This window comes from Aspergillus sydowii, assembly GCF_001890705.1.
Source record: "Aspergillus sydowii CBS 593.65 unplaced genomic scaffold ASPSYscaffold_8, whole genome shotgun sequence".
In the NCBI taxonomy this organism is placed as follows: Eukaryota; Fungi; Ascomycota; class Eurotiomycetes; order Eurotiales; family Aspergillaceae; genus Aspergillus; species Aspergillus sydowii.
In genome coordinates this window covers 481,628-509,261 of record NW_024467866.1, presented here as the reverse complement: position 1 = coordinate 509,261, position 27,634 = coordinate 481,628, and the positions used below count along the sequence as shown (strand labels likewise).

Below are 27,634 nucleotides of genomic sequence, written 5' to 3'. Positions count from 1 at the left end.
TGTTCTGCTGCTGGAGCCTTTGGTATGTCTCAGTACGTTGTGGAACCCTGGAAATTCAAAAGCCGAAGACACGTGGAAAGACATGGACTCTAGTCCGTTTAAGGCTGGGACGAGAACCTAAATAGTGCGGCGGTACCAGTTACCGGTCTTAATGGAGGCTCACGGCTGGCGACACAAGTGCTTAGTGGGGGTACCGGTTGAGAAAAGCAATGATTAACGGGAGTGGTCAGTGGTTTCGCCTGTTCCGTAAGTCAGGCCATTTAGAAAGAGGTCGCGGAAAAGACTACGGTATATCCAGATGACATCGCACCGGTGAAAATAAATTTCGGGCACAATATCATCCAAGGCCGCCAACGAAGTTCGCAGTTTCACAGGCCAGCCAATGGTGACTGTTCACAGTGGGGTGCGAAAACGGACAGAGGTTGATATACGGTGGTAGATCGATTCCCCTGAACAGTCGCTCGATGGTGTCGATATCTTGGTCCGTGACTGGGCCGTCCATTGCGAACCCGGCGACGTGGTTTAGTTTCCATGTAAAGGACGCCTTTATGATAGCAACCACACCAGTTTCAAGTGGCTCCGCAATAAATCCATCCTCTGGGTGGAGTTGGCTGGCTGCTTGGTTTTGGTCGGGTATGAAGGCTGCCTCTGCGGCCTCGATGAGGCAGGCGACATTTGGTGATACAGGAAATTAGCTCGATTTTCATAATGAGAGTATTTGATAATTGTCAAACGGTGGGAAGAATACAAAAAAGGCTATCTGGGTTTTATCACTCTGGCGCCTTGACCTTGCTTGCTTCCCCTTGCAGTCGCTGTGATCTATACCAGGTATGTGACCGTCCACACGCACACCAGTAAAGACAACCCTCTTTAATCTCCACCATTGAGACATGTTTAATATATATGTTACTCTGTATAGTTATATCCAGTCAAGCAGGACATGGTCATCATGCAACTTCGCCGACGTCTGCGATATCCACCCGTTTGGGTCCCGATTATCTCTACAGCTCTGCTGCAAGGCAGTACTTCGGAACCATTCAGTGCCAGTTCCTGGTGGAGCGTTCCATAATTCGTCGCTGTCTGGCATGCAAAAGTCCAAATCTGCCAGGTTGAGAAGCTCTCTCCTCAAACCACAGCTGCCACCTTTGTCTGAACCGATGCGAGTACACAGACGACACAATTTGTATAATGCTAGGCCAAATCGCTTTATCTCCTCGACACTAACCCAGACAAGCGCTATTGGGGCGGAGGCATTGAATCTAGAGAGCATATTTGGGTAGTTGAACAAGCCGAGCCGCCGGCAGGTTTCCACGAGGGAAGTGAGCAGTTCGTATTTGGCATCTGGGAGCTGAAAGCGAAAATTAATATCGAGAGTGCTCTCTTGCTGCGCTACAAGAAGAGCAAATATAAGTTGGAGAAGAATACTCTGGTAGGTCGGTACGGGCCAGGGCGTGTGCTTGTCGGGGCTCAGTGTTTCCGGCATATACCATTGAGACTGGAGTATAAGACCATCAACAAGTTTACTTCAACGCGTTATGTTTAATGACAAACCCTCTGATCATGAATCGCAGAAAGCAATTTATTGTGAAAGGTCATGGCCGTATCCCTCGCCGCCTGGTCACCCTTTATCCAAAGCCCTATCATGGCCATTGACTGCAGCAGCACACAAGGCTCCTCCGAGGGCTTGAATGTGGCCCGAAAGAGGAAGGGCCAAACGGGGTGAAACTCTTCGAAGTAAATATCGATAAAGTCCTGGGCGATCCAACGCGAAGAGCTAGGCACTGACGCTGTCAGGTCTGCGCTGAAATTTGCTTGACTCTCACAGGCAGTCTCCAGGCGCGCATGCGAGCAGGTAACTCCCCGTCGCTGACAACGAGTACATGGGTATCCGCCATCGCATCGTTCCTTTCGAGCATGGCAGGCGCTGCAGGCCTTTTGGGCGCGAGATGGCGGGGCCTGCTTTTCCGGGTGGTAGTTCTTTATATGGCGGCGGAGAAGATCGCTGGATGAGAGTTAGTCTTTGTGATTATTTCCATCAGTCTTCGTCGTCGTACAAACCTTCTAGCCAGGGTGCTATCGCAGTAAGGACAGGAAGAGCGGGCCGCTTGATTGTGATGGGCCATGTGCCGGTTCAGGTGTTCTTTGCGTTGGTAGGCTGCACTGCATCCTGGATGACTGCACTGAAAGGGATGAGCAGCGGAACTCTCTGAGCGTGGAGGCATTTTGCAATAATCCAAGAGGGATGTAGAGAGGTTGAGGAGGGAGGCCGAGTGGCAAGCGGGATGAAGACTGCACGTTAGTAACACCGGCATCCCACCGGACTCTCCCGCCTGCGCGAACTATACAGATCAGGGCTGTTTTTCCATCTCTTTAAATTCCAGCAAATTCGGTGCGTGGTCTGTTGTAATTTGTCCAACTTTCCAAGACCATGTCTGTCCACGACCCCGGGCTGACTCGAAGCTATACGACCGGAGCAGAAGGCTACACAGAGCCAGTCGAACCCGCCATTTCCCAACTCCCCAGTATCCAGAATCCGCCAGATTATGAAGTCTACTGGACGCCAGACGACGCTGAAAACCCGCGCCTATGGCCATTATGGTACAAGGGTCTCAGTATTGTGACGATAAGCCTAGGGGCGACCGTGGTCAGTCTCTACAGCACCGTCTATACCTCCGGAATCCCAGGCCTGCAGGAGGAATTCCACATCTCAAAAATCGTCGGCCTCCTAGGTGTCTTTACCTATCTCCTCGGTATGGCCATGGGTACCTTTGTCTCCGCCCCCCTCAGCGAAGTCTTCGGCCGACGACCGGTCTACCTGGTGTCCATGGGCATCTTCCTCCTCCTGGTCCTTCCAAGCGCACTGGCACCCAACATAGAGGCGATCCTGATCAGCAGGTTCTTTGGAGGCTTGTTTGCTAGTACAGTCATGGGCAATTCCCCGGCTTCAGTGAACGATATCATCTCCGATAAGCATCGCGCGGCGGCGTTTGGTGTTTGGTCTATCGGACCGGCAAACGGCCCTGTGTATGGGCCTATTATTGGTGGCTTTGTGTTCGAGTATCTGGGCTGGAGATGGACGAACTGGATAGTCTTGATTCTGGGTGGTGCGATTTTCCTCCTCATGTGCCTCATCAAGGAAACATATGCCCCAGTGATCCTCCGACACCGCGCAGCGAAACTCCGGAAGGAAACAGGAAACCCAAAATGGTGGACTCGATACGATGGTGGAGAGACACTGAAAGTGCGTCTAAGAGTCGGTCTCAGCCGGCCGCTCATCATGCTGGTCACCGAACCAATATGGTATGTATCCCTATTCCCAGCGCCCTCTTGTAAGCCCTGCTAATGCTGGCCTATTGTAGTATATTCTGGGACACCTACGTCGCAATTGTCTACGGCGTCCTATACCTCTGCTTTGTCGCATACCCTATCGCCTTTCAAGCCCAACGAGGCTGGTCCCCTGGGATCGGGGGTCTCTCCTTCATCGGCATCGGAGTCGGCGTACTCGTCACGATCGCCAGCGAGCCTCTTCTCCGCAAAGTAATCAACAGCCACCGCAAAGATCCCGAGACCGGCCAAGTACCACCCGAGGCAATGGCCAGCATTGTTACCCTTGGCGCGATTCTGCTTGCCGTCGGACAGCTCTGGTTCGCATGGACCTGCACACCGAATGTACACTGGATTGTGCCGATGCTGGCTGGTCTCCCGTTTGGCGCTGGGAATGCCTGTGTCTTTATCTATGCCAATAGCTACATGGCGCGGTCGTATGGGATATACACGGCGTCTGCGCTGGCGGGGAATATGTTCGCCCGTAGTGTTGTGGGCGCTTGTCTCCCGCTTGCTGGGCCGTCAATGTATGCGGCGCTGGGACTACGCTGGGCAAGTACGCTGCTGGGAGTTGTTGAGGCCGTTTGTATTTCGATTCCGGTTGTTTTCTATTTCTATGGGCATAGGATTCGGAAGGCTAGTCCTATGATTCAGGGGATGGAGAGGATGCGAGCACAGGAGAGGCCGTTCTTGGGGGATAGATAGGTAGAGCTGTTACCTACTTGCGTCTGGGTTTACATATACATGTACGTGTGCTGAATTTGCGGATAAGAATACTTTGTGTGAGAATTGAAAGGGGAGACTTGTAGATCCTGTCCGGAGGTTCCAGAAGAAGTCCTAAAGTATGGGTTGGAATAATGATCCACTGTATAATACAAATAAGAAGGGCAGAAATGAGACAAACCATCATCCATGATTTTCCTCCGACACATTCCGGATCGAAGACGTTAGAAGGCCCGACACAAGGAGCCGTTATCTTCAAGAGTCCAAGCTTCGCTGCCAACACAATGATTGCACCAGAGCATATGATCAGGATCATACTTTTGTTTAATTGCGTGAAGACGGGGGTAATTGTCCCCAAACAGAGACCACTGCCAGTTGGGCTCGTGCTCGTTAGCCTTTTAGCGGTTAGCGAATGGAAACAAGCAAGCAAAAAAAAAAAAAATATCACTCGGCAGATGGAGGTACATCGAACGCACTTCGTTGAAATAAGCTCCTGAGTCCGGGGCAAGCTGTCGCAATGCATATCCTCTTCGAAAGGTCATGTCTTCAATTGCCTGGTTTGCTGCCTCTTCGGAGACGGTGTCATCCCAGGATTGACTCGTGATGAAGTGAACAGCTGCTTCTCTCCATGCCGGGTTAAGAGCATTGTCGACGCTCTTTCGACTGATGGTCATAGTTCCCGAAATGGAGGGGTTTGAGATGCCATTCTTATCGCAAATTATCACGTTAGAACGCAGAACCGTAGGAGAAGAACATGACAACGGGAATGGGGATTACGCACAGTCACATTATTGGGCGATGCCGCTGTCTCTAGCACCTGAGCGAGCAGATCAACGTTCACTAGCGCGCGACGAGGAATTAATCTCGATGCCCGAGTTCCGCGCGTAGAGCCCACGTTACCAGACGTGGGAAGAAGCTGGTTCAGCGTATACCACTCCGGCACCCATAGAGTAGTAACAGTATGGGTGACGGATGAGTTAGCCGCATTTAACAGCTCCTGTAACGGTTCAAGAAGCTTCTTTGAGCTTGTTGCGTTAGGCACGTTATACTGTAGGAGAGCCAGGATCATGGTCCTGTCTGACCCAGACATGGTGTAATATCCATGCATTCCTGCGTCCTGGAGTTTGGGAAAGTGTGTATGCATCTGCGCCACGAGCCTGTACCAGGTCTTGGCTGGAGTGGAGTTCCTAGCGGCCACTTCGACGGAGGAAACTGTCACAGATGGCATTTCGTGGGCTTTCACGGTTAGACTGGTGATGATACCAAACGTGCCGCCGCCTCCGCCACGGATGGCCCAGAAAAGATCTTGATTCTGGCAGGCATTCGCTTTGAGGACCCTTCCGTCCAGAGTTACGATGGTAGCTTCGATGATACTCTCCGCTCCCATGCCGTATGAGCCGGTTGCGAGGCCGTGTCCGCCGCCAGTGGCCCATCCGACAACTCCAACATCCTGCGACGGTTAGTCATGATACTCAATGACTGGGTAATGACTGGATGGGCAGGGCAGGGCACAAACCAAGTTTTCGCCTCCAACAGCCATTGCATCGTGCTTTGCCAGGTTGTCATATAATTCTCCGTCTTGAATCCCGGCACCTATAGTCGCAGCCATGGTACGCTCCTTCTTCCGGCATGATTCTGCGATGAATTCATTGTGGAATTGGAAACTCTTCATGTGATGAGTCCAGATTCTGCGACAAGTGAGATAGGTATCCCCGTAATCTTCAGGGTCTGTTACTTACGACAAGCTCCCATACGCAATGCTATAAGTTGAAAGTAAGTAACCAGCTGTTTGACAAGGGCTAGATTCAACATACCTTCGTCCACCACTATGACCTGTGTTCTTAACGTTCAACCGCAAATCCCACTTTTTGGCAAACTCCACCGCTGCTTGAACGTGTTTTATATCCGTCACATTGACCACATATGGTGGATAATTTCCAATCGAGCAGCCCTCCTTTCCAGCGTCGACGTTGCCGGTGACGCTGGTCCCATTGGGATAGATAGGGGTGCACGCATCATCCCACTTGGGATTACCAGTGCTGACGGGGCTACCTGAGTGCCAGGGCCAGGTGGTCCAATTACCACGGACAGCACTGCAAGCTTGGGCATCGTAATTTGGCTCGGAAGGATAGCAGACTGAGCCGGCGGGAATGGTGCGGATCAGACGGCCGGAGACGGTAGCATTCAGGGAACTCCATTCTGGAGGAGATGGCCAACATGAATCATTTGGGGTCTAGAAGATTGTGAGCACTGAGTATGACTGGGGTATAAAAGATGTAGCTCACGCATTTGCAATGCGATGGGGTTGCCAATGCCGCTTCTGCTAGAATAGAGAAAGCCACAAGTTTATAGAGTTGCATGATGAACCGCACCCACCACTCTGTTGGAATGGGGTTTTTTCTTCAGTAAAATGCGGACAAACCCGCATATTTATAACTGTCCCTGGATTTGCTAATTATACTTGATTTTGTTCATAGTTTCCTTGAGAATCTGTCTGCCTGGTTCATCCGACCGTATTCGTTCTTGGATTCCCCATTCGGCAATCCAGCATAGCGAAGATCTCCGGCTTTTTGCTCCCATCGTATTCGTACACCCACGCTTTCTATCGGCGAGGAGCTATGAGCGTTGAGCAACCGATTTCATTTCATTTCAGACACTTGGTGTTTGATGATTAGAGTCCTAACAAATGAACGCCAATTTACGGTCGCCTAGCGCGAGACTCTTTTTACGCAGCTCTATTTGCATATTTTAGACTATTAAATTTACAATCAGTTCGAGGAAATACAAGGCTCTAAGTGCATTATAAGCTATAAAGGCTTAACCATGGTAGACGGCTGGCTCATCGTGTCGTAATCATCCAGTGGGATGCTCCGGAGGGATGCCGAGGAGGGATACCGAACAACGTTCTAGAAATTATTAACGACTTTATCAAAGATTTCTCAGATTTATAAAGACTCTGGATATTATTTGTAAGTTCTGGTTCAGTCCAAGTCTATAAGTACCGGGAACTGCACGTTGGTTTGTCCAAGCCCTCCAAATCAACCAGCTTCACTACTTTTCCTTGTATACTAACTATGTCTCCCACTCTCAACGTCACCCACATCGGCACCGCCACTGCCATCCTCGAAATCAACGGGGTCAACTTTTTGACCGACCCCTTCTTCTCTCCCGCCGGCACCTCATGGGACATTGGCTCCGTAGTCCTCAAGGTCACCGACGACCCTGCCCTCCGCCTGGACCAACTCCCCATTATCGACGCCGTCCTGCTCAGCCACGAAGACCACCCAGACAACCTCGACGATCTCGGCCGGCAACTCCTGGACGGCCGCCGCGTCTACACCACCCCAGACGGCGCAAGAAACCTTTCTCCCCGCCCAGCCGTCCACGGCATGGAACCCTGGACCGAACTCGAGCATACCATCGGCGGCCGGAAATTCAAGATCATCGCAACACCAACCAAGCATGTCCCAGGGAATGAATGCACCGGGTTCATTGTTACCGGTGAAGGTTTCGGTACTGGCCGCGACGGGCTCCCCAACGCGATCTACTTCACGGGGGATACGGTGTACATTGAGGAACTGGAGGCCATTGCGGATCGGTACCATGTGCGCGCGGCCGTGATGAACTTGGGCAATGCGCATGCGCCGACCTCGCTGGAGGTCGAGAATAGTCCGAAGATGCAGATTACCATGGGTGGCAAGGACGGGGCGAGGCTGTTCCGGGCTTTGAAGGCTGATGTGCTTGTTCCGATGCACTATGAGTCGTGGGGCCACTTTACGCAGTTTGGAGAGGAGTTGAAGCAGGCGTTTGAGGAGGAGGGAATCAGTGATAAGGTGTGTTGGCTGAAGGGGGGTGAGGCTGTTTCTGTTCTTTAATTCTTGTTGTGTTTACGAGGCTGGGCTGTTTATAGTCTTGCTACGAAGAAAAAGTTTTGCAGGCATTAGTGAAGAATTCTGAATACAACTACAAGGGCCGCGAACTGGTCAATTCTCTGATTACAACTACAGGTCCATTCACCTAGATGATGCGTAACGGCGATGTTTATTTTTGTATTCGTTGCTTGGTATAGTGGGAAATAGGGACGACGCTTATCAAGTCCTACGGCTGGTTACTGATGCGGTTCCATAAGAATAGGCTCGGATTCTGTTAAGACAAAAGAAGGAAGTCATGGATGTGCGATGATCCACAGTGTCAATGCTGGTCAAACGGGCTGTAGGTCTTTCCCATGATTGAACTTCCACTTAGACGAGCAAGCAATATTACCTAGTAGCACTGGCAATCTCCACCAACGGAGAACTGAGAATAATGCCGGCAATGTAACGCATCACCGTCTCCTCGTCCGTTCCAATATCCCTGCATACAGATGTTTTGATCGAAAGTGTCAAGCCATCCATGCAGGCATAAATAACTCTGACATGCTGGGGCCCGACGACGGAGACCATCAAAACCTAGTCCGGCCAGACGAGTCAGTTAGCAAACATGCGTGCGCTATAGCTTGTAGAGAGAGAGAAACAGGTAGGTTGCATACCGGAAACCTCGTTTCATGCGGAAACGCTAGTTTGTCTTCGTGATCTGGCATCGGGTTGCCGTCATCCGACTGCTCTACATCACCAACCAATATAGCTTCTGAGTTAAATGCAGCAGGCTGAAACGCTCGGCAGCGCATGGCCGTGACAATGGTTGTAAGCTCGCCGAGACTTATGGAGTTTGTATGGCCATCGCATGACTGCACGCCTAGTAAAATCAGGTGAGGATAGACAGGACGCCCATTAGACCTTTGGCCGTACTCATAGATACGCGCCTCCCATTCGATAGTATCGCGTCCGCTAGACCTCTCGAACCCGCGTGTTTCCGTGTTCAACGGATGTGGTGAGCTAGAGTGCGCTACGCGTCAGAGGGGAGCTGTGAAAAGTAAGGTCGCATGTTGGAAGGAATACATATAACATACCAAACGCTGCGAATGCCGCAGAAAGTAGCAAGATTCGGGGTCCCAGCTGGGAGGACACGAGGGTACCCACGCATTGCCCACTCGACAATATAATGGGCGAGAGATGTGCCGCGGTGAAAGGCCTTACTCTCTTCCTGCAGAATCATCCTCACCTGTGTCGCAGGCGAGGGATCATCATCACGAACACCGGATACGCCCGGGTAAAAGTACTCGTCATCTAAAATGATTGGGTGCGCGGTAACGATGCTTTCAGGGCGTATGAGGAAAAGAAAGGGCGGTTTCTTGTTCAGGTTGTCTGCTGCAGTGTCTGATGGTAAAAAGGTAGCGAGGTCTAGAGTAATGTTATTATCTGTAAAGAATCTCGGCGGTACAACATCATCGCTTTCAAGATGTTTCTTCATCCTCGGATCAAGAGTAGCCCAGAGGCGGTGCAGCCTGTTGCGAATGGCACCGGTCATCTTGGTTATCAACGGAACCGGTTCACAGAAAACGCGGTCACAGTAGTTAAAGGAAGAATTGTGAGATGGGAGAGAGGAAGAGAAAGGAGAAAACCTCTACGAAGAGACCAGGGGTAATATCATATGAGCTTCATCTGGATGATTAACCCTAATTTTGGGTTTGGTTGGTGGTGTGAAGAGATTTAATTCTTGGTTACCAATGAAAAAAACTGTCCTATATCGATAGACTCGTGATGACTGCAGAATATAAAACTAGGAGCAACAACCGATCCTTCGTGAAGCTGCATTTCTACGGGCGGTGGGACTTGACCACGGTTTTCGCGTCCAAGGATGTATATACAAAGTCTCAAAGATCCTCGCCTCCAACATACAGCGGCATAGAGTCCTCCCACAGAGAATCGTCAGCGCCCGCTTATTGCGCCCGTCAGCATCCATGATATTGATCTGCCCGTACGGCTGGAACGTATTGTCGTAGAGCGCGCACTCGTACTGGAAGCCGTATTCGCCCGTGGAGTAGATGATCCGGCCATCCTGAGACCACACGGCATGCGCATCGTTCGCGTTACTGCTGGTGAGGACCCGGAGGTCTGAACCGTCTGGACGAATAGTGCAGATGTCATAGTTCGTCGGGGTAGTTCTGCGCGTGAAGACAATCTTCGACCCGTCGGGCGAGAAGGACGGAAGCGTGTCCCATGCATTTGTAAGTGTGGTAATAACGGGGTGAGAGCCGTTCTGCGTCGTACCGGAAGAAGAAAAAAGGTCGAGAATGCGGAGGCCGAGCTGGGATTTGTTGCCGTTTTCCGAATCCAGACCCCAGACTCTGAATACAATTTTGTTGCCGTCGGGCGAGAAGCTGGGGAAGCCCGTGTTGAGGGTTGTATTGGTCAGGGTGAGTGCGCTTTCTGTCAGATTCTGGGCGTTTGTCCCGTCAGCCTTGGATCTTACGATCCAGCCGCCGTTGGAGCCCCGGCCTTGGAACCAGTATCCGACGCCGAATGTTATCCAGTTCCCGTCTGAGGACCATGAGGGCTGAAAGGCACCTCCTGTACCCTTGTCCACGACGGACTGGCTCAGGATGCCCCTCGCGACGGGGTCAAAAAGGTTCTCGGAGGACTGCCCTGTTGCGTTCATGCTGATGATAGAGGAGTCGCCGAGCTGCTTTTGGGTGACTGCAATATTGCCCTGGCGCGAGCTGGTGGGGAACACGTCTGTGAAACGGTACTCCCATCGACTGTCCCAGCTATAGAGCAGCTTACCCTGTGGACGAACGTTCCAGGCCGTTTTCTCGTAGACAACTTTCTTGGCATCGGGCGACCATGCCGGGGAGCGGGCCATGGCCGAGGAGGTATTGTAGTAGAGGCCGCCAGTAGTGTATATCCCTTCACTGGTGCCCCCTTTGAGCAGATACCCAATTTCAGTGTCAGACAGATACTGCGGGAAGACCTTGACGCCTGGGCCATCAACCTCGACAACCCGATTGGCGCCAGTCTCGAAATCAACGGAGACAATGGTTGAGTTTGCAGTCGCGAGGTCAAATGAACTGTGTGCTTCCCAGGTGGTTTCGCGACTCATTTCATAAAAAACCACACGCTTGCCATTTGGAGACCAGCTGGGTGAGCCAAGAGCATACCCTTCCTTGGTAGCTACCTGACGGAAACCAGACCCATCCGGCCGGATAGCAAAGATCGACAGCTCCTGGGTATGTTCCCATCCGCTGAGCCCGAAGAAAGTATCCCAGCCATGGCCCAACCACTGGGTATTGCGATCTGACGAAAACGCAATCCACTGACCATCGGGCGACCAAGCAGGCCGGAAATAGCCATGCGGTAGACTTGCGTTTGTCGTCGCGGCGACGGCCGGTGTGTCTGTCAGGTTCCAGCGTCTCCCCGAGGCCAGATCAAGCACCCAGATGTTTGCAACCATGCCCTCTGTCGAGACATAGGCGGCTAGACTACCGTTCGGCGACAGCACAACGGAATCCTCAATTGCAGGGGTTGCCACGAGGGGCTGAAGATCTGACCCGTTTGTTCGGATGCGGTAGATGTCCGAGTTCCCATCGCCATTGCGCTCGCTTGTGAAGAGAACCCATTGCCCGTCTGGGGAGAAGCTAGCATGGTATTCGAAAACGGGCTCAGAGAGGAGTGATGCTTCGTTGCTCCCATCGAGGTCTGAAATGTAGAGTCTGGACGTCCCCGGCGCAATGCGATTCATTAGCATTACGCCGTCTTTGCCCTGGGAGAATTGCCTTAGTGCTTTGTCGCCCATGGACGCCCGCTGAGCGTAAGGACATGTCGCCCGCGCCAGACTGAGCAGGCCAATGGCGCATACTAGGAAGGGTGCAGAAAACAATGACAACATTTTGGGTTATGCAGTTGAGGAGAAAAAAAAAAAAATTGAGGAATGAGGTGCCTCGCTTTGTAATGTTCAAGCCGGCTATGTCGGCATCTAGCCAGGAGTCGTCATTAGCCTACGCAAGATGAGACGTAGATGCTCAATTGGTGCTGCCAGGCCGTTGCAGAAAAGGCAAAAGACGTGCAAAAGACGTGCATCATGATCGCCGCGGGTATTCCGAGACGCGGCATGTAAGAGAACGGGGCATATACCCGAGAACGGGGGCAGTTTGCGAGCCCTAACTCGGTCAATCTGCGAAGACTCGGAGATAACGAGACGGGGGATCTGCGTTCTAATTTAGCTGCTTTACCTTATATATTTGGCTATCCTCGCCCACTCAGAGTCCAGATCAGACGAGTCTACCAACCGCCAAGATGAAGTCCATGGGCACCATCGTCTCAGGCCTCTTTGCGTTCGCCTCCACCCTCGCAACCGCCTCGTCATGCAATCCAAGCACCCTCAACACCACCACCTATCTCTACCCAATAACAAAACCGGGCACAACAGTCTTCGACGTTGCAACAGCCACCAACCGCGGCGTCTGCGACATCGGCCGCCAAAACCTCATGGCCGACGTCACAATCGTCCCGAACGTGGGCCAACAGCTCCTGATCCCGCCGGAGACATGCACCCCAGACAATGAGACCTGCCTGCTCTCTGAAACAACAAACAGAACCCGCACCTGCATCGACGGCGGCCCGCGGCTCTACTACACCGTCAACGGAGACACATACGAGCGCATCGCGCAGCGGCTGAACATATCCACCGAGTCATTAACCTCGCATGCGCTGGGCGACCAGTCTGTTTCTGCAACAGACGAGCTAGACCCCGGCCGCTTCGTCAAGGTGCCCCTCTGCCAACCGAGTCAGTGTGTGCTGAAGCCGTATCAGTTTAAGGCGGGGGTGTACAAGGACCTTGCCGAGGAGTTTGGGACGACGGTGGGACAGATTATGATGCTGAGTCCGACTTATAATTACAGCAGCCAGGCTTTTATGCCCGGTGGGACGTTCCCGCCGATTAATGTGCTGGTTAATTGTACGGAGTCGAGCAATGTTACGGTCTTGGCTTGACGTTGATGGGTAACAGGACGTTTATTTAGAATAGAACTTATGGAACGGGTTTGATTGATTCATACACGGATCTGTCAGCCGGAAAGGTTCCAATTCTAAATACGCAAGTGTGAAAATAATAGGTGTCAATATAGTTAGAAAATAGTTTTCCATTTATTTCTCTCTTGATTCAAACTGAGTAATAATATAAGAAAGAGAATATTAGTTCTTACTAGTAGTAGTATTTAATCAGTGGTAATTAATTTAGAAACATAATAAGCTATTTATCTTTTTATAAAGAGTATAGCTCTAGAATAGTTTAGTCTACCCCTTCTTAGTATAGTATATAGATACTTAAGAACTTTTAATTCTACTTAAGATCCACAATAAAAACATCCAAGAAGTAGCCTAAAACTTAATTCCGCTAGGAGAAATAAGAATTACGAAACTTCGACATACTGCTAGTGGTACGAAGGCTTAGGCCGCCGTTGTTGGGCTATTCTCCCCCTGCAGCACGCTATGAGCAGCCGAGATCTCCGCCGCGTCAGTCTCATTATCCCACTGCGTGGGTGGAGGCGCCGAATAAACCGCGGGCCCGGGCCCCTTTTCACCAGGCAGAGCACCGACATTCACATCATTCTGACAATTCTCGTCATCGGACGTATAATTCGCACCAATCCGCCCGGTCCCACACGAGTACTTGCCGCCATCGGCGCCATAAACGAAACTCTGTTCGGAGGGCCAGCTCGCAGACGCGTTCACGCCGACCCGCACCCACATGAAGAGCCCGTCCGCCAGTGTATCGCCTAGATACTCATAGTGGAAGACAGGGTCCGAGGCCGAGTAAGCGGTTTCTTGGTGGAAGGTATCGTCTAGGGCGTTCCCGATGGGAACGTAAGGGTTCTGCGTGTAGGGGTAAGTCTGCGAGACCTTGTCGATGAGGGCCTGGTCGAAGAAGAACTGGCCGATGTGGGCGATGCTGCCGCCGGTGATGGTGCCGTTGGCGAGGACAGTGACGTTTGAGTGTGCGATGATGTGGATGTGGTTTGTGCGGCCGGTGTAGTGGCCCGGGAAGATGGTTTGGATTTGGGCGACGCCGTCCTCGTCGGCCATGGATACGGCGCGGAGGAATGTGTTGTTGACGTTGGAGTGGTCTGTGAAGTCGCCGTTGCCTTGGTTGATGACGCCGCTGTAGACGCCTGTGGCGTTGGCGTTCCAGAGATCCCACCACATTCCCGGGATGGGCTTGCAGGTTTCAAAGTCGATGAATTGGGCCTCGACGATGATGGGGACGCCGAGCTGGTCTTCGCGGGCGTCGGAGCGGATGACCTCGCCGGGGACGTAGTAGGGTCCGTTGTCGCCGTAGGGGTTGAGGAGGACGTGATGCTCCCCGGCGAAGGCGTCGGCTGGTCTGTCGGGGCTTAGGAATGGGCCTTCGTGGAGGTGGCTCGTGTTGAGGACTTCAACCATCGAGCGTTTGAGCTTCAGCTGTCGGCGGTGCTCGTTCACGAAGGCGGCGCGGCGTTTTGGCCCGTCCTCGTTGAGGGTGCCGGCGCACGACTCGAGGCTTCGGCGGCCGTGCCTGAAGAAGTCGCGTCTGGCCAGTTGGGTTTCGAGGTCTGCATGTTCAAAGGCTCCGTGGGACAATGCCGGGGTGGCGAGAGCCAACAGTACAAGCGGTTGGAGGCGCATGGTGCAATGTCGCCGCTCTTTAAAGCACTCAACGTTATGGAGGCAGTAGCCAGAGAATAGATTCAGTGTGGTAGAGCTTACAATTAACATTTACATCAATGGCCTTTTATAGTTGTTGTAGTTGTGCAGTAGAGCAAGTATAGTCGGGCTCAATAGCCCTAAGTGGAAGCCCCACGATGATGCTGATCATCGGAGTTTACGGAGTAGGTACAGGATGATCGACATCAGAATTGGACAGGCTTGCGAGATTTAGTCTGTCTGAACCCACTACAGCATCTGCTGCGACTACCTCTGGTATGCCACTGCAATCCCAGACGGTTCTCCATTAATCAACCGAATTTGAGTAGCTCGCCAGACATCCCGCTCAACGTGGCTCGTCCCGTTCGCTTGAAACACCATCTCGTACGCCTTTTCCGCCGCGTACTCTGGCCACGCGGGGGTCGTCGGAGTCGAATTTATCTGCTGTCTCCACGAATTAGGGTCTAGTGTGGCAATGAAGCTCACCCAGCTGCTGCTGATGTCGCCCGCAAGGACTGGGAGGTCGTCTCCGGAAATGGGATCGGCGTCGTGTCCGTGCCGTCCTGTGTTGTTAAGGACGAAGGGCATTTCGTTCCCGTGCTGCGCAGACGCTTGGTCGTAGAGCGGGACGTCGAATCGATAGCAGTATGCGCTGATGTTGGCGCGGGACCAGGTGGAACAGGCCTGTCGGCGATTCGCGTGGATTGCGGCGTCTCCTTGATACGCTAACGCTCTCTCGTCTGTAACGGTTTAGAAATTGCCATGCCATAGCTATTCCTAAGGCTAAGGGAGGGCAGACTTACGTGGCGAAGAAGACACATTTGAGTAGGCCGCCGCCAGTTGGTTGACCAAGATGCGCGGCAGTGCGATACCAGGAGCGACTCCGTGGAACTGAGGGTCTTCATATGGATCAGCAGAGAGCTTCTTTTAATCAAGTTCAGGAAGGAAACGTACTCGCGATGAGGTCTATAAACTCGTCCTCGGTGCTGATATCGTGCGTAGGCATGTAATGCGAACCCTCATCGGTATTAGCACCGATAAGAATGGGCACCTTCACATATTTCTTCCCGGTGTAGAGCGACCGACTGGGCTGCTCAGAAACAATATCACCGTCGATGACCGGGAACCATGACTGCGCACTCGTAGCATTGATTGCATCGTTCATCTGCGTAAATTCCACGTTACGCAGACAGGCCATCCGGTCCACAGCATCCCAGCAGGTATCCCCTTCCACCATGCCATTTTCCATCGCATACCCTGCCTCAGGAGTAACCCGCCGCGCAATCTCGTCATACAAAGGCTGGTAGAACTGCGTCCCATTCAGCCCTTTCTCAGGAACCGGGTTGCCGCTCTGCATGATCGCCGCGCGGAACAGACTATCGTTGCGCCCAGCGTAGGCCGTGATGTGGAAGCCAACACTCGTTGCACCAGCGCCCTGGCCCCAGAGAGTGACTTTGTCTGGGTCGCCTCCGAAGCCTGCGATGTTTTCGTGGATCCAGGCGAGTGCGAATCGCTGGTCGCGGAGTCCGATGTTCGTCGCTCCCGTGTCGCGCAGCTGGTTGCTGAAGAGGAAGCCCCAGGCGCTGAGGCGGTAGTTGAAACTAACCGCCAGCATGGGCTGGCCGAGCTGGACTGATTTATCGACGATGAATGAGAGGTTGTATTGTTCCTGGCTGGCACTGCCGCCTGAAAAGTCTCCGCCGTGGATGAAGACAGCGACTGGCAGCCGCAAGTTGGATACGTTATCGGACAGATGGGGGCGGATCACATTGAGGTACAGACAGTCCTCTGACATCTCTGCCAGGGGGATGGAAGTCCCATAGCCAACGCATGAATGGGCATAGGATGTTGCCGATTTGGTCCCATTCCACGAGCTGCTCAGGGTGTCCGCAGGATGAAACCGTCTATCGCCAATGGGTGGCTGGAGATACGGAATACCAAGGAAGAGATCCTGGTTGAATTCGGCAGAGTGCACGCCAGAGTATGTCCCGTTCAGCGTTTGGGCAGCGGGCGCGATTCTCTCTGTGGCTGAGGCTGAGGCTGTCAGGCAGAGAGCCAGTGCAAAGATGGCAGTCGGGCGGAGCATGATGGATGTCTGCACGTTAAGATGTGGGCGTACACGGCGCTTTTAACTGCTGATGGGTGGCATCTAGCAATATTCCAAACCATTACTGTAACAGGCAGCAGACTCCGAGTTATAGTCTCTTATAGTCTCCTTGTGGGGCAAAAAGACATCATGTCTTGACGGAGGGCCGGAGTTCCGTAGTGTAGCACGCTGGATCTCTTCCTCTGCGGATCCTTCAGCCTTTCAAAGTTTTGATCCTGATGCGCCTGAGGCTTTACAGCCAGTTATAACACATCGTCTACCCTTCGACGCCCTTGACCGACAACCATTACTTCTACATGCCAGAGGGCTGGAAACTATCATAAGCTCAAGTCTATCCCTATAACTCCACTCCATGTAATCACACTCGTAGAACTCCGTGATGTACAGTTGCAATTCTTTATCGCGTCTGCCCCAGACGTTCTGAAATTATAAAGGTATATATAACGTCTAATGGGGTATATATACATATGTATCCGGCCCTAGCACCCATCCGCTTCCCTAACCAAACCAGCCCATCCCATAATCATGAATTAAAAGATTAATAATTATCAAATAAATATGCATTAAATCATAATGGACGCACCACCTCTACCCCCTCTTCAACCCACCATCCCACGCTCCCCCGTTATCCCTAGACACCGACTCCTGCACAGCATGCCCATGCTCATTCCGAGTCGGCGACCCAGTCGGACTCACCTCCTCGCGCTCAATCACAGTCTCGTGCGTAACCGTAATCTGATTATTCCCCTTCCCCCCAGCATTCCTATTCCCGCCCTCAACCAGAATCTCCTCATCACTCCCCATCGCCGTCGAATGATGATGCACCGTCGACCCAAGCCCACGCAGCCGCCGACCCCTCCACCCACCGCCGCCGGTTTCCGTACCCGTTTTCGACTTTCCGGTCCCCATGTCGTGCGAGGCAAGCGGGTAATCGCCCTCGCGCCGCCGTCCACCGGACGGACCGTGTCCGTAGCTGCTTGGCCCGCTGTTGCTGAATAGAGCCGAGAGACCGAGTTTGCTTGCGCCGCGGCGGATGAGGGGTTGGATGATGGGGAGGTTTGCGACGATGATGGAGACGAAGGATTCGCGGCAGGCCCATTTGCTGCCTTCGACGGCGCCGTTGGAGCCGGCCTATACAATTAGCATTAGCATTAGCATTTTGGCATGTACAATATATAGTATACGGTGTGGTGGTGGTGGACGCACGATTATGACAATCACGGCACGGACGATCGCAGCAACGGCGACGAAGATGGCGCCGCTAAAGAGGCCCATGAGGGTGATCTTTCGGCGGAGACCGATGCGCACGGCCCAGAGGAGGGGGAGGGGGATGGAGAGGAGGTAGATATCTGTTAGGACGTTGGGGATCATGACGACGAGGACGTAGACCATTGAGCGGGCGGGCTGGCAGATATCTATAGAGTGTCAGTCTTAGCTCGAACAATGTAGAAAGAAAGGGAGAGAGACGCACTCCCTGGATCTGGGTTGATCTGCCAGAACTTGTGCATGGGCTGGCAGCTGAGCACGAGGGTCAATGCCACGGCGAGATAGGTGACTCCGAGAAGGACGTATGCGAAGCGCACTCGAGTTGGAAGGTGGCTCAGTCCAGTTCTATTGCTGTCAGTATAGGGTTCTTTTGGTATTTTGGCTATGTGTAGGGGCTGTAGCGGGGCTGGCGTACGTGAGTCGGGAGTAGAAGACCGCCAGAGAGCCCTTGATCAGCCAGAGGACCATGGCGTACAGGTTCCAGCCTGCGACCTGGATCTTGGACCCCATGACGCGGGAGTGGTATTCCTCCGAGTTGGGATCGAGCGCGGCGCGCGCCTCGGGCGTCATGTAGCTGTTGGTGAAGCCGTCATAGCGGGCGCCGACAAGGTAGGCCAGGGACACTTCGACTGCGAAGACTGCCTGATGAGGCGTTAGAAACGAAGCCCTAGAAAGGAAGAGTAGAGAGGGGAACGGCATACCCCAGCCAAGGGCATCATATAATCATCGAGCTGGAAGTTGGACGGTCCAACCTGCGTCCATCGCACATAAACACGCACGAGGATAAAGAACAGCCCAATCCCCAACAGGGTAAAACTCTCAGTGTAGTCCACTGCCATCTCGACGGGCAGCAGGAAATAAAAACGACCAGACTGCAGGACTGGCTGCCGATGTTGGCACCCGAAGATATAAGCCGTGCCGATATTTCAAGCCCCCCAGGTTCTCCTGAAACGGTTCTCACTTTTCTTTTTCTCTGAGCGGAGACCACGCGCTTGAAGGTTCAGTGGCGCAACTCTACTTGGTTACTTGCACCTCCCAACAGTCTGCACGATCGCCGTCGGATCTCGTTTGCAGATTCGCCCATCGCAATCTTGCATCCTCCACCGGGCCCACTGCTGCTGCAGAGCTGCAGCAATAATGCGAACACTCACCGACAATAATCATTCGGGATCTTGCTGGGGTGGAGTTATGTCAGTGTCGCTGTCAGTGTCAACGCGGCCACTATAAATGTCACTTTAATATACAGCTATAGCTGGCACACATACTGAAGAGACAGGGGAATGCGCCGCAGACTCGCTTAGCCTGGGACGCTCGTTCGTCGTTATAGTTTCCATTTCTGGTCAGCGCGTGTAAGAAAAAGAGTTTCAGCTGCACAGGCTACGACCAATGTGGTATATTGTGGTTCTTAGTACCACCGCCATTGCTCGGGTTGCGCCCGAGCAGGATCACAATCCCTGTACTTTTGTGTGCAGATCGCCAATCGCCACGAGACGCCAAGGCGAACGAGAAGTTCTTCAAGATTTGGGAAAAGAGTGCAGAATACCGTTTATGGCTCGTCCGCTCGTATAGCGAGGGTCGTGAATACGGGGTTTCCACCTGGCGTCCAGACTTTACAAACTTCCGCCATCAGGGACCGGTGCAGACAACTGAGGAAAATTAAAGCGCCCAATCCGTGACAATATCTCAGAATGCCAGGCTAACAGGATAGTTTGATTCTCGAACAAATAATTGTTGATCAGTTGCGCGACGGTCTCGATCAGTTTCGATCAGTAATCAGTCGTCACGAAGACTCCCAAGTCCAACACGCAGCCATAATACCAATGTCTGGATAGTTGTACGAAGCAGCTCCATACTTGCGACCGACCAAAGTACTGAAGAACTGAAGAAAAGGGGCTCTTCGGCAATCAGCACTCATCACTCAAGTGGGAACGGCCATGGTACAACCGATCCATGGTCGCGATACGAGGGCCAGACTCGAGAGTTTAAAGTTCATTCCTTAAAGTTCAATCTTTCCACGATCCCAGTTCAACATCCGTGGAGACTGCTGGCAATCCGGAAAAAGCCGCCGCAGGGATCCCAGAAGCGGAAGAGAGAGTGTGTGAGAGTGAGATGGACGGAGAGTTCACAGCGGGGTGCGGAATTGACTTCCCTTGCACTTCTTTTGTACCTGTGGACTGCCAATCTCGGGCCCGTGATCATTTCCCCCGCCCAGTCAGAGCCCTGCAATTTCTACACTTTCATTCATTGGAGCTGATTGAAGCTGATTCTTCCTCGAGGCAAGACTGACCCGAGCGCGTGGTCCGGGAAGCCTTCTTCCTTAGTCTGAAGATCCAGCACGCCCTTGACTGCAGCTGCAACGCCAACAGATCGCGTCTAGAACCGGAGAATGCCTCCTTTACTGGAATTGGAGATAGTGCGCACTACGCAGAGTCTACTCCTTCAGCTGACCATACAGCTCAGCAGATCACAACCTCCAAACCGGGTCCAATTTTAAACTCGAGCACGAAACATCCAGACTTCATTCTAGTGGTTGGATCACCTAGCGACGTCTCACCTTGACATCAATTGCAACAGGCTTATGCAGCCAGTACGACGTCGTCTGCATCTCCTCCTCGCTTCCAAGCTCAAACGTATAAGCCTGCATTAGCTGTGGAATGGCCTTGTATATCTCACACATCGAGATCTGAACAGGTCCAGGCGTCAGCATTAGCGACTCTTTGCAGTGGATACCGTTACTGGATAATGAATAACAAAGGGCAAGTTCACGGTGGATACGCACATTCTTCCCCAGACAAGTCCGCGCCCCCATCCCAAACTGCATGATATACCGATCCATCACGCTCGCATCCCCCTCAATCCACCTCTCCGGGCGGAACTCGTCCGCGTCGTCCCCGAACACGCCTTTATCGAAATGGATAATGCCGGGGTTGACGCCGATCCGCGCGGCCCCTGGGATGTAGTACCCGCCCACCTCGCATCCGGCCGGTGGTGCGTGCCGCGGGAAGGAGACTCCGGTGATGGGGTGCATCCGGATGCCCTCTTTAATGCAGGCGGTTAGATAGGGGAGTTTGATGGCTTCGTTGTACGCGATGTGCGGGGAGCTGAGTTGATTCGCGGCGGCAGCGGCGTCGATCTCCGCGGTGAGTTTTTCGTATACGGCTCTGTGGCGGAAGATTTTGTATAGGATTCCTGAGAGGGTGAGCGCGGTGGTCTCGCTTCCGGCGAAGCTGATTCAAGGGTTAGTATTATATTTGCTTCAACTCTCCAGATATGGGTGGAGCGGGTTAAGCAGCACATACAAAGCGATAAAAACCTCCATTTTGACATCATCGAGTACAAAGTCCAGCTCCTTGCCGTTCTTATGCGAGATGTCCATCAACTTTCCCAGGATATCAGCGCGCTGCGGTTTCGAATCGTCTGAACCGCTCTGTAACGCAGCCAGACGGTTCTTCAGCATTGTGTCCGTCGCCTCAGTAAGACTCCCTAGGGCTTTCAGAGCCCCTCGCACCTTTGGGAAGAGGATCCCCGTTAACATGAAGATACTCCGCACGTAGGTAGGCATATTGCCCGCCAGGAACTGTGTAGGGATCAGGTCGTCCGTTGCTGCGATATAGCCTAGGTGGTCGCCGCCAGACTGCAGGAAGCCGAACATCTTGCTAAAGTAGAGTTCGCCGACGACATCGTATGCGTACCTACATGAATATATCATTAGCATTTTGGATATAGAATGCGGCCGGTTGTGTTGTGCAAAGAATATAGTACAGTACGTACATCCGTGTCCACACCCACAGGTCAAAAGACTCCTTGTTATCAGCCATCGCGTCCAACTTCTCAATCCACACATCGATGCACTTCTCGATGTACTGTTCTGACTGCAGGATACTCGTCATGGTGTAGACATTGGTGACGATCCGTCGGCGCTCAGCATGTTGTTTTCCGCCTGCAGATGTGAAATGGTCTGGGAATCGCGCTGCTTTGGTCAGTTATGTGCTTGAGGGCCGGGGTTCTAGATACGTACCCCACGGTGGTCTGAAGGCTACATAAAAGTCGGTCTGTTGGTCAATACGAGAGCATCAGCCCGTACTAATCTTGCAACAGAAACATACCTTGTGTGTATATGATTTAACCCCGTATAGGGTTTTCATCGCCCCCGGGTCGCTGGTGATTAGTTCGTTCGGGGCAATGCGCACCACGGGCCCTGCATCTAATCAGCAATTAAACAAGACAACAGTCTGTTCAAGCGCAACTACCGTATCTCTCGTGCAGCTTCTTCTGCGCCTTCTCAGCATCACCAGGGAGAACATGAAGCACCGTCCAAACCCGCGTGATAGACGCCCAGAACGGCCCTGGGAATTTCGCCAGTGGGTGAAACCATCGCGCGTAGATAATCCAGAACGTCCAGTACGCAACAATTGCAACGAGAACCCCCCGAGCTAGCAGGGGCTTATCAATGCCATCAAGAAGTGTACCGAAAGGCATTTTCGCGGTCGCCAGTTTCAGCCGTCAATTGCACAGTCCATGCAGACTGATTTCATATACGTGGGAACAGGCCGTTTAATGAGAAACAGACCCTGGCCCAGACTGTACTTTTGTTTTTGCTCTCGCCGCAGCCCCGTGTGTGGCTAGCTCCACGACGGCGGTCCCTAAGCCATCCAAGCTAAGCCAACTAAGCCATGACGCCCAATGAGAAATAACGGTCTTGCATAGCGTCGTGCCGGTCCGAGTCGCGCCGTTTGATAATGAGTCCATGACAGCCCGCTAGATGCTGATCCTGGTCTGTTCTCAACTTGTCCAACGCGGTCCCACGTCAACCAACTCCGGGGACTAGCTGGATGGAGAAAGAGGGGCTTTTGGTAGCGTTGTGTTTCGTCGTTGGGATGGTCTGGGCTTACACTTTGGAGACTGGGTTGTTGCTACTGGTCGATTAGTCTGGCTTGATTATCCAGACTGGCGTTATTTAAAAGTACGCTACAAGGCCAGCCTGTCAACATAGACTTTACGGAAGACTTGACCCTCTCTTTGATGATCTGGTGGAATATAATTCCGATTTATTTAAACCAAGTAAGAGAATAATAACTACTGGGGTTGTGCTTAAAGAATCCAACTTGAAAATGATTCCTGCAAGCTGGCAACCCTGGCTTGTATATAACCTCTCCTGGGACTGCCCCTGAACCAATCGCATGTACATAATAATTGCTTTTTATCAAGTCGCTTGTGTCTACGCCTCCTACCCCGCCCGAATTCGCTCTTATGATTGCTGCTGTAGCTCCCACGGCCTTGTGGTGAACGTCACTCACCGAGGAACAGGCGAACAGCAGCCGCTTAAGAGGATCATTCATTTCACGAGGGTTCTAATTTGTTTATACAAGGCCTAGTTGGGTGAGCACCAAGATGGCCGACCCATTAAGTAGTCTCGCGTCTATCACGGCCGCCATTTCTACCATCCAAGTAGAGGATATCCAAAATGAAGAGCGCGCGAAGCTCATCTCCGCAATTGAAAAGCTCCGTACATCGCTAGAAACGCCCGAGGAGAAGATACAGAGACTCAGCTACGGAGTGAGTGCGAGGTGATTATCGCAGTACGTCCTCGGGGCCTAACATTCACTAGCACTTCGTTTCTGCCTGTATCCGAGTTGCGCAGGGGATGGGCGTATTCGATGCTTTTTCGCAGTCTGCATCTTCTGAAATCACCCTTTCTGAACTTTCGGCGAAGACAAAGGGGGATGAGAGCCTTCTCTGTATGCTGAGAGTCCACCGAGCTATAACTACAAGAATAGTACTAATAGAATAGACCGCATAATGCGCTTCCTCCACGCACAAAACATGTTTGAAGACATCGGGACGGAAACGCCTACATACAAGGCCAGCCCTATTGCGCTGGCACTCGCAAACGGCACTACTTCAGGGGAGACATTCAAGCACGTGTAAATATCATCCCCTCCCTCTTATGTATATAACCGTGCTAACAGATATCCACTGAGGTATTGTAGAGAAAATCTATCCCCCATCTCCGCAGGACTCGCAGCCTACTTCGAAAAAACCAACTACCAGAACCCAAGCAACGCCTACAATGGACCCCTACAGTTCGGCCTCAACACAAAAGACCACTACTTTGACTGGCTAGCCAGGAACCCAGAAGCACAGTCGGCCTTTAACACCGTGATGGGGAACAGACGGGGCATGCAGAAGAACTGGTTTGAGATGTACCCTGTCTTGGAACGATTCAATTACACAGAAACAGTAGCAGAAGGAAAAGGAGAAAAGGACAGAGTCCTGCTAGTCGATGTAGGAGGGAATGAAGGCCACGAACTCGTCGCTTTCAGAAAACGCTTTCCGAACCTTCAAGGTCGTCTTATTCTCCAGGATATACCATCTGTCGTCGAGGGTATTACCGCGCCACTGGGCGAGAATATCGACATCGTAAAGTATAACATGCTCGATCCACAACCCATCAAGGCCGCGAAAGCGTACTATATGCGAACAGTACTACTCGACTGGCCAGATAAACAGGCGCTACAGATTCTGGCTAATATCAGGGAATCAATGGCGCCAGACTCCGTGCTGCTGGTGCAGGACCTTATTTATCCTGACCGTAACGCCCCTGTGAATCCTTTGTCTGCGGTGTTGGATTTCATGATGATGGAGTGTTTTTCGGCGCTTCAGAGGACGGAGGCTGAGTGGGTGGGTTTATTTGAAATGGCTGGGTTTGTGGTTAGGAATGTATATAGGCCGGAGGGACAGGCGTTTCTTCCTGTTGCGTTGTTTGAGGCCGTGCTTTCTCATAATTCTGAATAATTTTTATTTTACTATCATTTATTTATTCGCCAAAATCATCTATCACACGCAGAACGTGCTAAGTATAGGCAGGTTAGGGCATGCCCGTTCGGCGGCGAACCGACAGCACTGTTGAGAATCTAAATCAGTGTTATCAATAGAGGAGGTCATTAACTTCCCAATGAGAACGGGTAAAGGTCGATAATCATAGACTGGTTTAGCATAACATGGCCACCGACTTACGCGCCGGCTTCCGGTATTGGACTAGGCTGATCAACATGTAACTATGCGGCACAGCACAATCTGAGTCAACATCGACATCGAGTCATCGCACCTGAATGTCCGAGTATAGCTGAATGACCAGCGCCGTCTGATCTTTTTACCATCTTTATTTTCGCCATACCTGACTTGACAATGGCCACTCTCACCATCGCCGTAAAGGCGAATACAGCCTTGACGCTTCCACTGTACCTCGCCGGCGCTTACGCCGCCCACGGAATTGAAGTCGACACTGTCTTCAAGAATACAAGTAATGTGGACGCAGACAACAATGTCGCTGATCTTGTTTCCGGAAACGGCCAGAAAACGGTTGATACTGCAATTCTTCGCCAGCTTTTACATTATTTGCCTTCGGCTGATGCACTGCAGAAGCGCAACGAGGTATGCACGGTGCTAAATTGGTGTCCTGTGTCTATCTAATCTTTTATACTAGATCGGAGAATGGATCGAGCGGCTGAAATCGCTTACTGTTCTCAATTTCAAGGCTTTGGAAGTCCCGGTGAAGGAACTCGAGTCGCATCTCGCACTGCGGTCGTACATGGTCGGTCACTCTCTGACTCTCGCAGATATCGTCATCTGGGGGGCCCTGCGAGGCAACAGAGTCATTGTTGGCCTGTCACGAAACAATCAGAGTATCAATCGATGGTTCAACTTCATCGAGAGCGCGCATCCCTGGCTATCAGACGCCGTAACCGAATTTTACAGGCAAACGCAGCAAAACAGAGCCATTTCCAACCCAACCGGCGCAAACTACAACATCTGGCTAAAAAACACCGAGAATGGAAATTGTTTGTCGCTTTCCGCCAGAACCATCAGGGTATCTGCATATTGGGCACGCAAAGGCTGCTCTTCTGAATGACTACTTCGCACACGAGTACGGCAACAGACGGGGCACGCTTATCTGCCGCTTCGACGATACCAATCCGTCCAAGGAGTCTCAGGAATTTCAGGACTTGATCATGTACGACCTTTCGCTCCTCGGAGTTGTTCCAGATCGTGTCACATACTCGAGTGATTACTTCCAGCAGATGTACGAGGCCTGTATTCGGCTGATAAATTCCAGCAAGGCTTACGCCGATAACACCACCAAGGACTTAATGCGGGATCAACGTATGAAGGGCATTGCTAGTGCATGTCGCGATATGAGCGTTGAGGAAACACTCGCGCATTTCCAGGAAATGAAATCCGGCTCCCAGGATGGCCTTCAGTGGTGCATCCGTGCCAAAATCTCAGTTGATAATGTTAATAAAGCCCTGCGAGACCCGGCCATCTACCGCTGCAACCACCAGCCGCATCACAGAACTGGGAGTCTCTGGAAGATATATCCAACCTATGACTTCTGCGCGCCGTATCTCGACTCCGCTGAGGGTGTCACGCACGCCCTGCGCACAAACGAGTATCGTGATCGGAACCCACAATACCACTGGATCCAGAACGCCCTGGGTCTTCGACCAGTCGAGATATGGGACTTTTCCAGACTAAGTTTTGTCCGAACGGTCTTGTCAAAGCGGAAACTCGTCAAGTTCGTTGATGAGAATATTGTCTGGGGGTGGGATGACCCGCGCATGCCTACTGTACGAGGTATTCGACGGAGGGGCTGCACCATCCCTGCGCTGCGAGAGTTTATACTGAAGCAGGGCCCGAGCCAGGATATTGTCAACATGGACTGGACGCAATTCTGGGCTGTTAATAAGAAATATATCGACCCGATTGCGGCGCGGTATACGGCCATACCCAAGCTTGATGTTGTCACGGCTTATATTGACGGGTTTGGAGAGACAAGCTCAGCTCAACGGCCGAAACACAAGAACCCAGATCTGGGGACCAAGGAGGTTGTCTTCGCAAAGGAGATCCTCATCGCGCAGGATGATGCGAGATTCTTCAAAGACGGCGAGGTGATTACTCTCATGAATTGGGGAAATGCTATTATTTCGAGCATCGGTACTGATCCCAAGACGGGGGCTGTCTTGACTATCCAACTCAAGCTTGATCTAAAGTCAGATCCCAAAAAGACAGAGAAGAAGATTACATGGCTTGCCAAGGAGCCGAGAAATATGGTGCCGGTCAATATATATTTCTTCGATCACCTCATGATAAAGGACAAGATTGAGAAGGACGACGACGACATCAGTTTGCTACTAACAAAGAGGAGTGAATTTTGTATAGAGGTCTGGGCGGACTGCAATATTTCGAGGCTTCGTGTGGACGACGTTATCCAGTTTGATCGCACTGGATATTTCCGGGTTGACCAGGCCTATGGCAAGGGTCTGCCAGCTGTGCTGTTCAACATTCCCACCGGGAGGGGTGCGTAGAAAGAGTAGACGCAGGGTGCGTACTTGGCTGTGTTATGACTGTCCACCGCAGGAGAATGCTGAATGATCCATCTCATCGATTTTTTTTTATTCACTACATCCACTGCCATCCAAATGCTCGGAGGCAAAACAAAAGAAGAACAAAAAAAAGTAACAATTAGCATGTCCTCGTTTCGATCGAGGGACTTCCAGGTTATGAGCCTGGCACGCTTCCGCTGCGTCAACATGCTTTTTCATTGTTGAAAGACGAACCACAATTATGAGCAATAAAGGGAAGAGTGAGTCACAGTGGG

The 27,634-nt window shown here is 52.0% G+C and overlaps 15 protein-coding genes and 1 non-coding gene across 16 annotated transcripts; 5 read left to right on the top strand and 11 right to left on the bottom strand.

The window, feature by feature from the left end:
• Positions 1–184: 184 nt before the first annotated feature.
• On the bottom strand, positions 185–724 carry ASPSYDRAFT_47243 (uncharacterized protein). The gene has a single exon (XM_040847399.1). The coding sequence runs from the start codon at positions 500–502 to the stop codon at positions 338–340; it is 165 nt and encodes a 54-aa protein (XP_040700780.1). The 5' UTR covers positions 503–724; the 3' UTR covers positions 185–337.
• Positions 675–2,244, bottom strand: ASPSYDRAFT_47242 (Zn(II)2Cys6 transcription factor). Its single transcript, XM_040847398.1, has 3 exons — positions 2,059–2,244; positions 1,552–2,002; positions 675–1,495 (listed from the first exon to the last, which is right to left on the bottom strand). Exons 1-3 carry the CDS (start codon positions 2,220–2,222, stop codon positions 920–922), a joined length of 1,191 nt encoding a protein of 396 aa, XP_040700779.1. The 5' UTR covers positions 2,223–2,244; the 3' UTR covers positions 675–919.
• On the top strand, positions 1,978–4,220 carry ASPSYDRAFT_181182 (MFS transporter). The gene is made up of 2 exons (XM_040843502.1): positions 1,978–3,300; positions 3,360–4,220. The coding sequence occupies exons 1-2, from the start codon at positions 2,429–2,431 to the stop codon at positions 4,027–4,029; spliced, it is 1,542 nt and encodes a 513-aa protein (XP_040700778.1). The 5' UTR covers positions 1,978–2,428; the 3' UTR covers positions 4,030–4,220.
• Positions 4,092–6,419, bottom strand: ASPSYDRAFT_70077 (uncharacterized protein). The gene is made up of 7 exons (XM_040850497.1): positions 6,333–6,419; positions 5,862–6,280; positions 5,787–5,807; positions 5,564–5,735; positions 4,829–5,497; positions 4,524–4,754; positions 4,092–4,442 (listed from the first exon to the last, which is right to left on the bottom strand). Exons 1-7 carry the CDS (start codon positions 6,405–6,407, stop codon positions 4,272–4,274), a joined length of 1,758 nt encoding a protein of 585 aa, XP_040700777.1. The 5' UTR covers positions 6,408–6,419; the 3' UTR covers positions 4,092–4,271.
• A 702-nt stretch (positions 6,420–7,121) lies between these two features.
• ASPSYDRAFT_1180868 (MBL fold metallo-hydrolase) lies at positions 7,122–8,032 on the top strand (the record flags this gene model as incomplete). Its single annotated transcript, XM_040840364.1, has 1 exon — positions 7,122–8,032. One exon carries the CDS (start codon positions 7,122–7,124, stop codon positions 7,920–7,922), a length of 801 nt encoding a protein of 266 aa, XP_040700776.1. The 3' UTR covers positions 7,923–8,032.
• A 274-nt stretch (positions 8,033–8,306) lies between these two features.
• ASPSYDRAFT_91274 (uncharacterized protein) lies at positions 8,307–9,453 on the bottom strand (the record flags this gene model as incomplete). Its single annotated transcript, XM_040852459.1, has 3 exons — positions 8,307–8,495; positions 8,576–8,921; positions 8,996–9,453. The coding sequence occupies 3 exons, from the start codon at positions 9,451–9,453 to the stop codon at positions 8,307–8,309; spliced, it is 993 nt and encodes a 330-aa protein (XP_040700775.1).
• Positions 9,454–9,628: 175 nt separating this feature from the next.
• ASPSYDRAFT_70075 (TolB family protein) lies at positions 9,629–11,827 on the bottom strand. Its single transcript, XM_040850496.1, has one exon. It carries the CDS (start codon positions 11,809–11,811, stop codon positions 9,706–9,708), a length of 2,106 nt encoding a protein of 701 aa, XP_040700774.1. The 5' UTR covers positions 11,812–11,827; the 3' UTR covers positions 9,629–9,705.
• A 385-nt stretch (positions 11,828–12,212) lies between these two features.
• ASPSYDRAFT_205917 (uncharacterized protein) lies at positions 12,213–12,983 on the top strand. The gene has a single exon (XM_040843893.1). The coding sequence runs from the start codon at positions 12,219–12,221 to the stop codon at positions 12,912–12,914; it is 696 nt and encodes a 231-aa protein (XP_040700773.1). The 5' UTR covers positions 12,213–12,218; the 3' UTR covers positions 12,915–12,983.
• A 387-nt stretch (positions 12,984–13,370) lies between these two features.
• On the bottom strand, positions 13,371–14,585 carry ASPSYDRAFT_155897 (intradiol ring-cleavage dioxygenase; the record flags this gene model as incomplete). The annotated part of the gene is made up of 1 exon (XM_040842503.1): positions 13,371–14,585. One exon carries the CDS (start codon positions 14,583–14,585, stop codon positions 13,371–13,373), a length of 1,215 nt encoding a protein of 404 aa, XP_040700772.1.
• Positions 14,586–14,870: 285 nt separating this feature from the next.
• On the bottom strand, positions 14,871–15,960 carry ASPSYDRAFT_155621 (uncharacterized protein; the record flags this gene model as incomplete). Its single annotated transcript, XM_040842474.1, has 3 exons — positions 14,871–15,319; positions 15,407–15,502; positions 15,558–15,960. 3 exons carry the CDS (start codon positions 15,958–15,960, stop codon positions 14,871–14,873), a joined length of 948 nt encoding a protein of 315 aa, XP_040700771.1.
• Positions 15,949–16,548, bottom strand: ASPSYDRAFT_122471 (uncharacterized protein; the record flags this gene model as incomplete). Its single annotated transcript, XM_040840430.1, has 1 exon — positions 15,949–16,548. A coding segment is annotated over one exon (600 nt), but the record flags the coding sequence as incomplete, so codon positions are not given.
• A 750-nt stretch (positions 16,549–17,298) lies between these two features.
• On the bottom strand, positions 17,299–18,815 carry ASPSYDRAFT_155318 (uncharacterized protein; the record flags this gene model as incomplete). The annotated part of the gene is made up of 5 exons (XM_040842446.1): positions 17,299–17,841; positions 17,917–18,125; positions 18,182–18,321; positions 18,392–18,618; positions 18,678–18,815. The coding sequence occupies 5 exons, from the start codon at positions 18,813–18,815 to the stop codon at positions 17,299–17,301; spliced, it is 1,257 nt and encodes a 418-aa protein (XP_040700769.1).
• A 1,453-nt stretch (positions 18,816–20,268) lies between these two features.
• Positions 20,269–22,521, bottom strand: ASPSYDRAFT_47235 (cytochrome P450). The gene is made up of 7 exons (XM_040847397.1): positions 22,227–22,521; positions 22,083–22,174; positions 21,995–22,028; positions 21,748–21,946; positions 21,276–21,668; positions 20,756–21,203; positions 20,269–20,659 (listed from the first exon to the last, which is right to left on the bottom strand). Exons 1-7 carry the CDS (start codon positions 22,453–22,455, stop codon positions 20,516–20,518), a joined length of 1,539 nt encoding a protein of 512 aa, XP_040700768.1. The 5' UTR covers positions 22,456–22,521; the 3' UTR covers positions 20,269–20,515.
• A 729-nt stretch (positions 22,522–23,250) lies between these two features.
• Positions 23,251–24,873, top strand: ASPSYDRAFT_205904 (uncharacterized protein). Its single transcript, XM_040843892.1, has 4 exons — positions 23,251–23,532; positions 23,585–23,714; positions 23,768–23,900; positions 23,967–24,873. Exons 1-4 carry the CDS (start codon positions 23,368–23,370, stop codon positions 24,769–24,771), a joined length of 1,233 nt encoding a protein of 410 aa, XP_040700767.1. The 5' UTR covers positions 23,251–23,367; the 3' UTR covers positions 24,772–24,873.
• Positions 24,874–25,406: 533 nt separating this feature from the next.
• ASPSYDRAFT_47230 (uncharacterized protein) lies at positions 25,407–27,583 on the top strand. The gene has a single exon (XM_040847396.1). The coding sequence runs from the start codon at positions 25,809–25,811 to the stop codon at positions 27,339–27,341; it is 1,533 nt and encodes a 510-aa protein (XP_040700766.1). The 5' UTR covers positions 25,407–25,808; the 3' UTR covers positions 27,342–27,583.
• Positions 27,500–27,571, bottom strand: ASPSYDRAFT_t102. The gene has a single exon. It is a non-coding gene; the product is annotated as a tRNA-Met (tRNA).
• Positions 27,584–27,634: the final 51 nt, after the last annotated feature.

Bases quoted from the DNA above. Each gene is read 5' to 3' on its own strand.
- ASPSYDRAFT_47243 (XM_040847399.1), bottom strand. From the start codon at position 502: ATGGACGGCCCAGTCACGGACCAAGATATCGACACCATCGAGCGACTG.
- ASPSYDRAFT_47242 (XM_040847398.1), bottom strand. From the start codon at position 2,222: ATGCCTCCACGCTCAGAGAGTTCCGCTGCTCATCCCTTTCAGTGCAGT. The intron at 2,003-2,058 runs GTTTGTACGACG...ACTCTCATCCAG, and splicing joins GATAGCACCCTGGCTAGAAG to CGATCTTCTCCGCCGCCATA. The intron at 1,496-1,551 runs GTTTGTCATTAA...CTTATACTCCAG, and splicing joins CTGCGATTCATGATCAGAGG to TCTCAATGGTATATGCCGGA.
- ASPSYDRAFT_181182 (XM_040843502.1), top strand. From the start codon at position 2,429: ATGTCTGTCCACGACCCCGGGCTGACTCGAAGCTATACGACCGGAGCA. The intron at 3,301-3,359 runs GTATGTATCCCT...GGCCTATTGTAG, and splicing joins CTGGTCACCGAACCAATATG to TATATTCTGGGACACCTACG.
- ASPSYDRAFT_70077 (XM_040850497.1), bottom strand. From the start codon at position 6,407: ATGCAACTCTATAAACTTGTGGCTTTCTCTATTCTAGCAGAAGCGGCA. The intron at 4,755-4,828 runs GTGCGTAATCCC...ATTTGCGATAAG, and splicing joins CATCGCCCAATAATGTGACT to AATGGCATCTCAAACCCCTC. The intron at 4,443-4,523 runs GTGCGTTCGATG...AACCGCTAAAAG, and splicing joins CAGGAGCTTATTTCAACGAA to GCTAACGAGCACGAGCCCAA.
- ASPSYDRAFT_70075 (XM_040850496.1), bottom strand. From the start codon at position 11,811: ATGTTGTCATTGTTTTCTGCACCCTTCCTAGTATGCGCCATTGGCCTG.
- ASPSYDRAFT_205917 (XM_040843893.1), top strand. From the start codon at position 12,219: ATGAAGTCCATGGGCACCATCGTCTCAGGCCTCTTTGCGTTCGCCTCC.
- ASPSYDRAFT_47235 (XM_040847397.1), bottom strand. From the start codon at position 22,455: ATGCCTTTCGGTACACTTCTTGATGGCATTGATAAGCCCCTGCTAGCT. The intron at 22,175-22,226 runs GTAGTTGCGCTT...GATTAGATGCAG, and splicing joins GAAGCTGCACGAGAGATACG to GGCCCGTGGTGCGCATTGCC. The intron at 21,669-21,747 runs GTACGTACTGTA...ATATTCATGTAG, and splicing joins CTGTGGGTGTGGACACGGAT to GTACGCATACGATGTCGTCG.
- ASPSYDRAFT_205904 (XM_040843892.1), top strand. From the start codon at position 23,368: ATGGCCGACCCATTAAGTAGTCTCGCGTCTATCACGGCCGCCATTTCT. The intron at 23,715-23,767 runs GTATGCTGAGAG...CTAATAGAATAG, and splicing joins GGGGGATGAGAGCCTTCTCT to ACCGCATAATGCGCTTCCTC. The intron at 23,901-23,966 runs GTAAATATCATC...GAGGTATTGTAG, and splicing joins GGGGAGACATTCAAGCACGT to AGAAAATCTATCCCCCATCT.
- ASPSYDRAFT_47230 (XM_040847396.1), top strand. From the start codon at position 25,809: ATGGAAATTGTTTGTCGCTTTCCGCCAGAACCATCAGGGTATCTGCAT.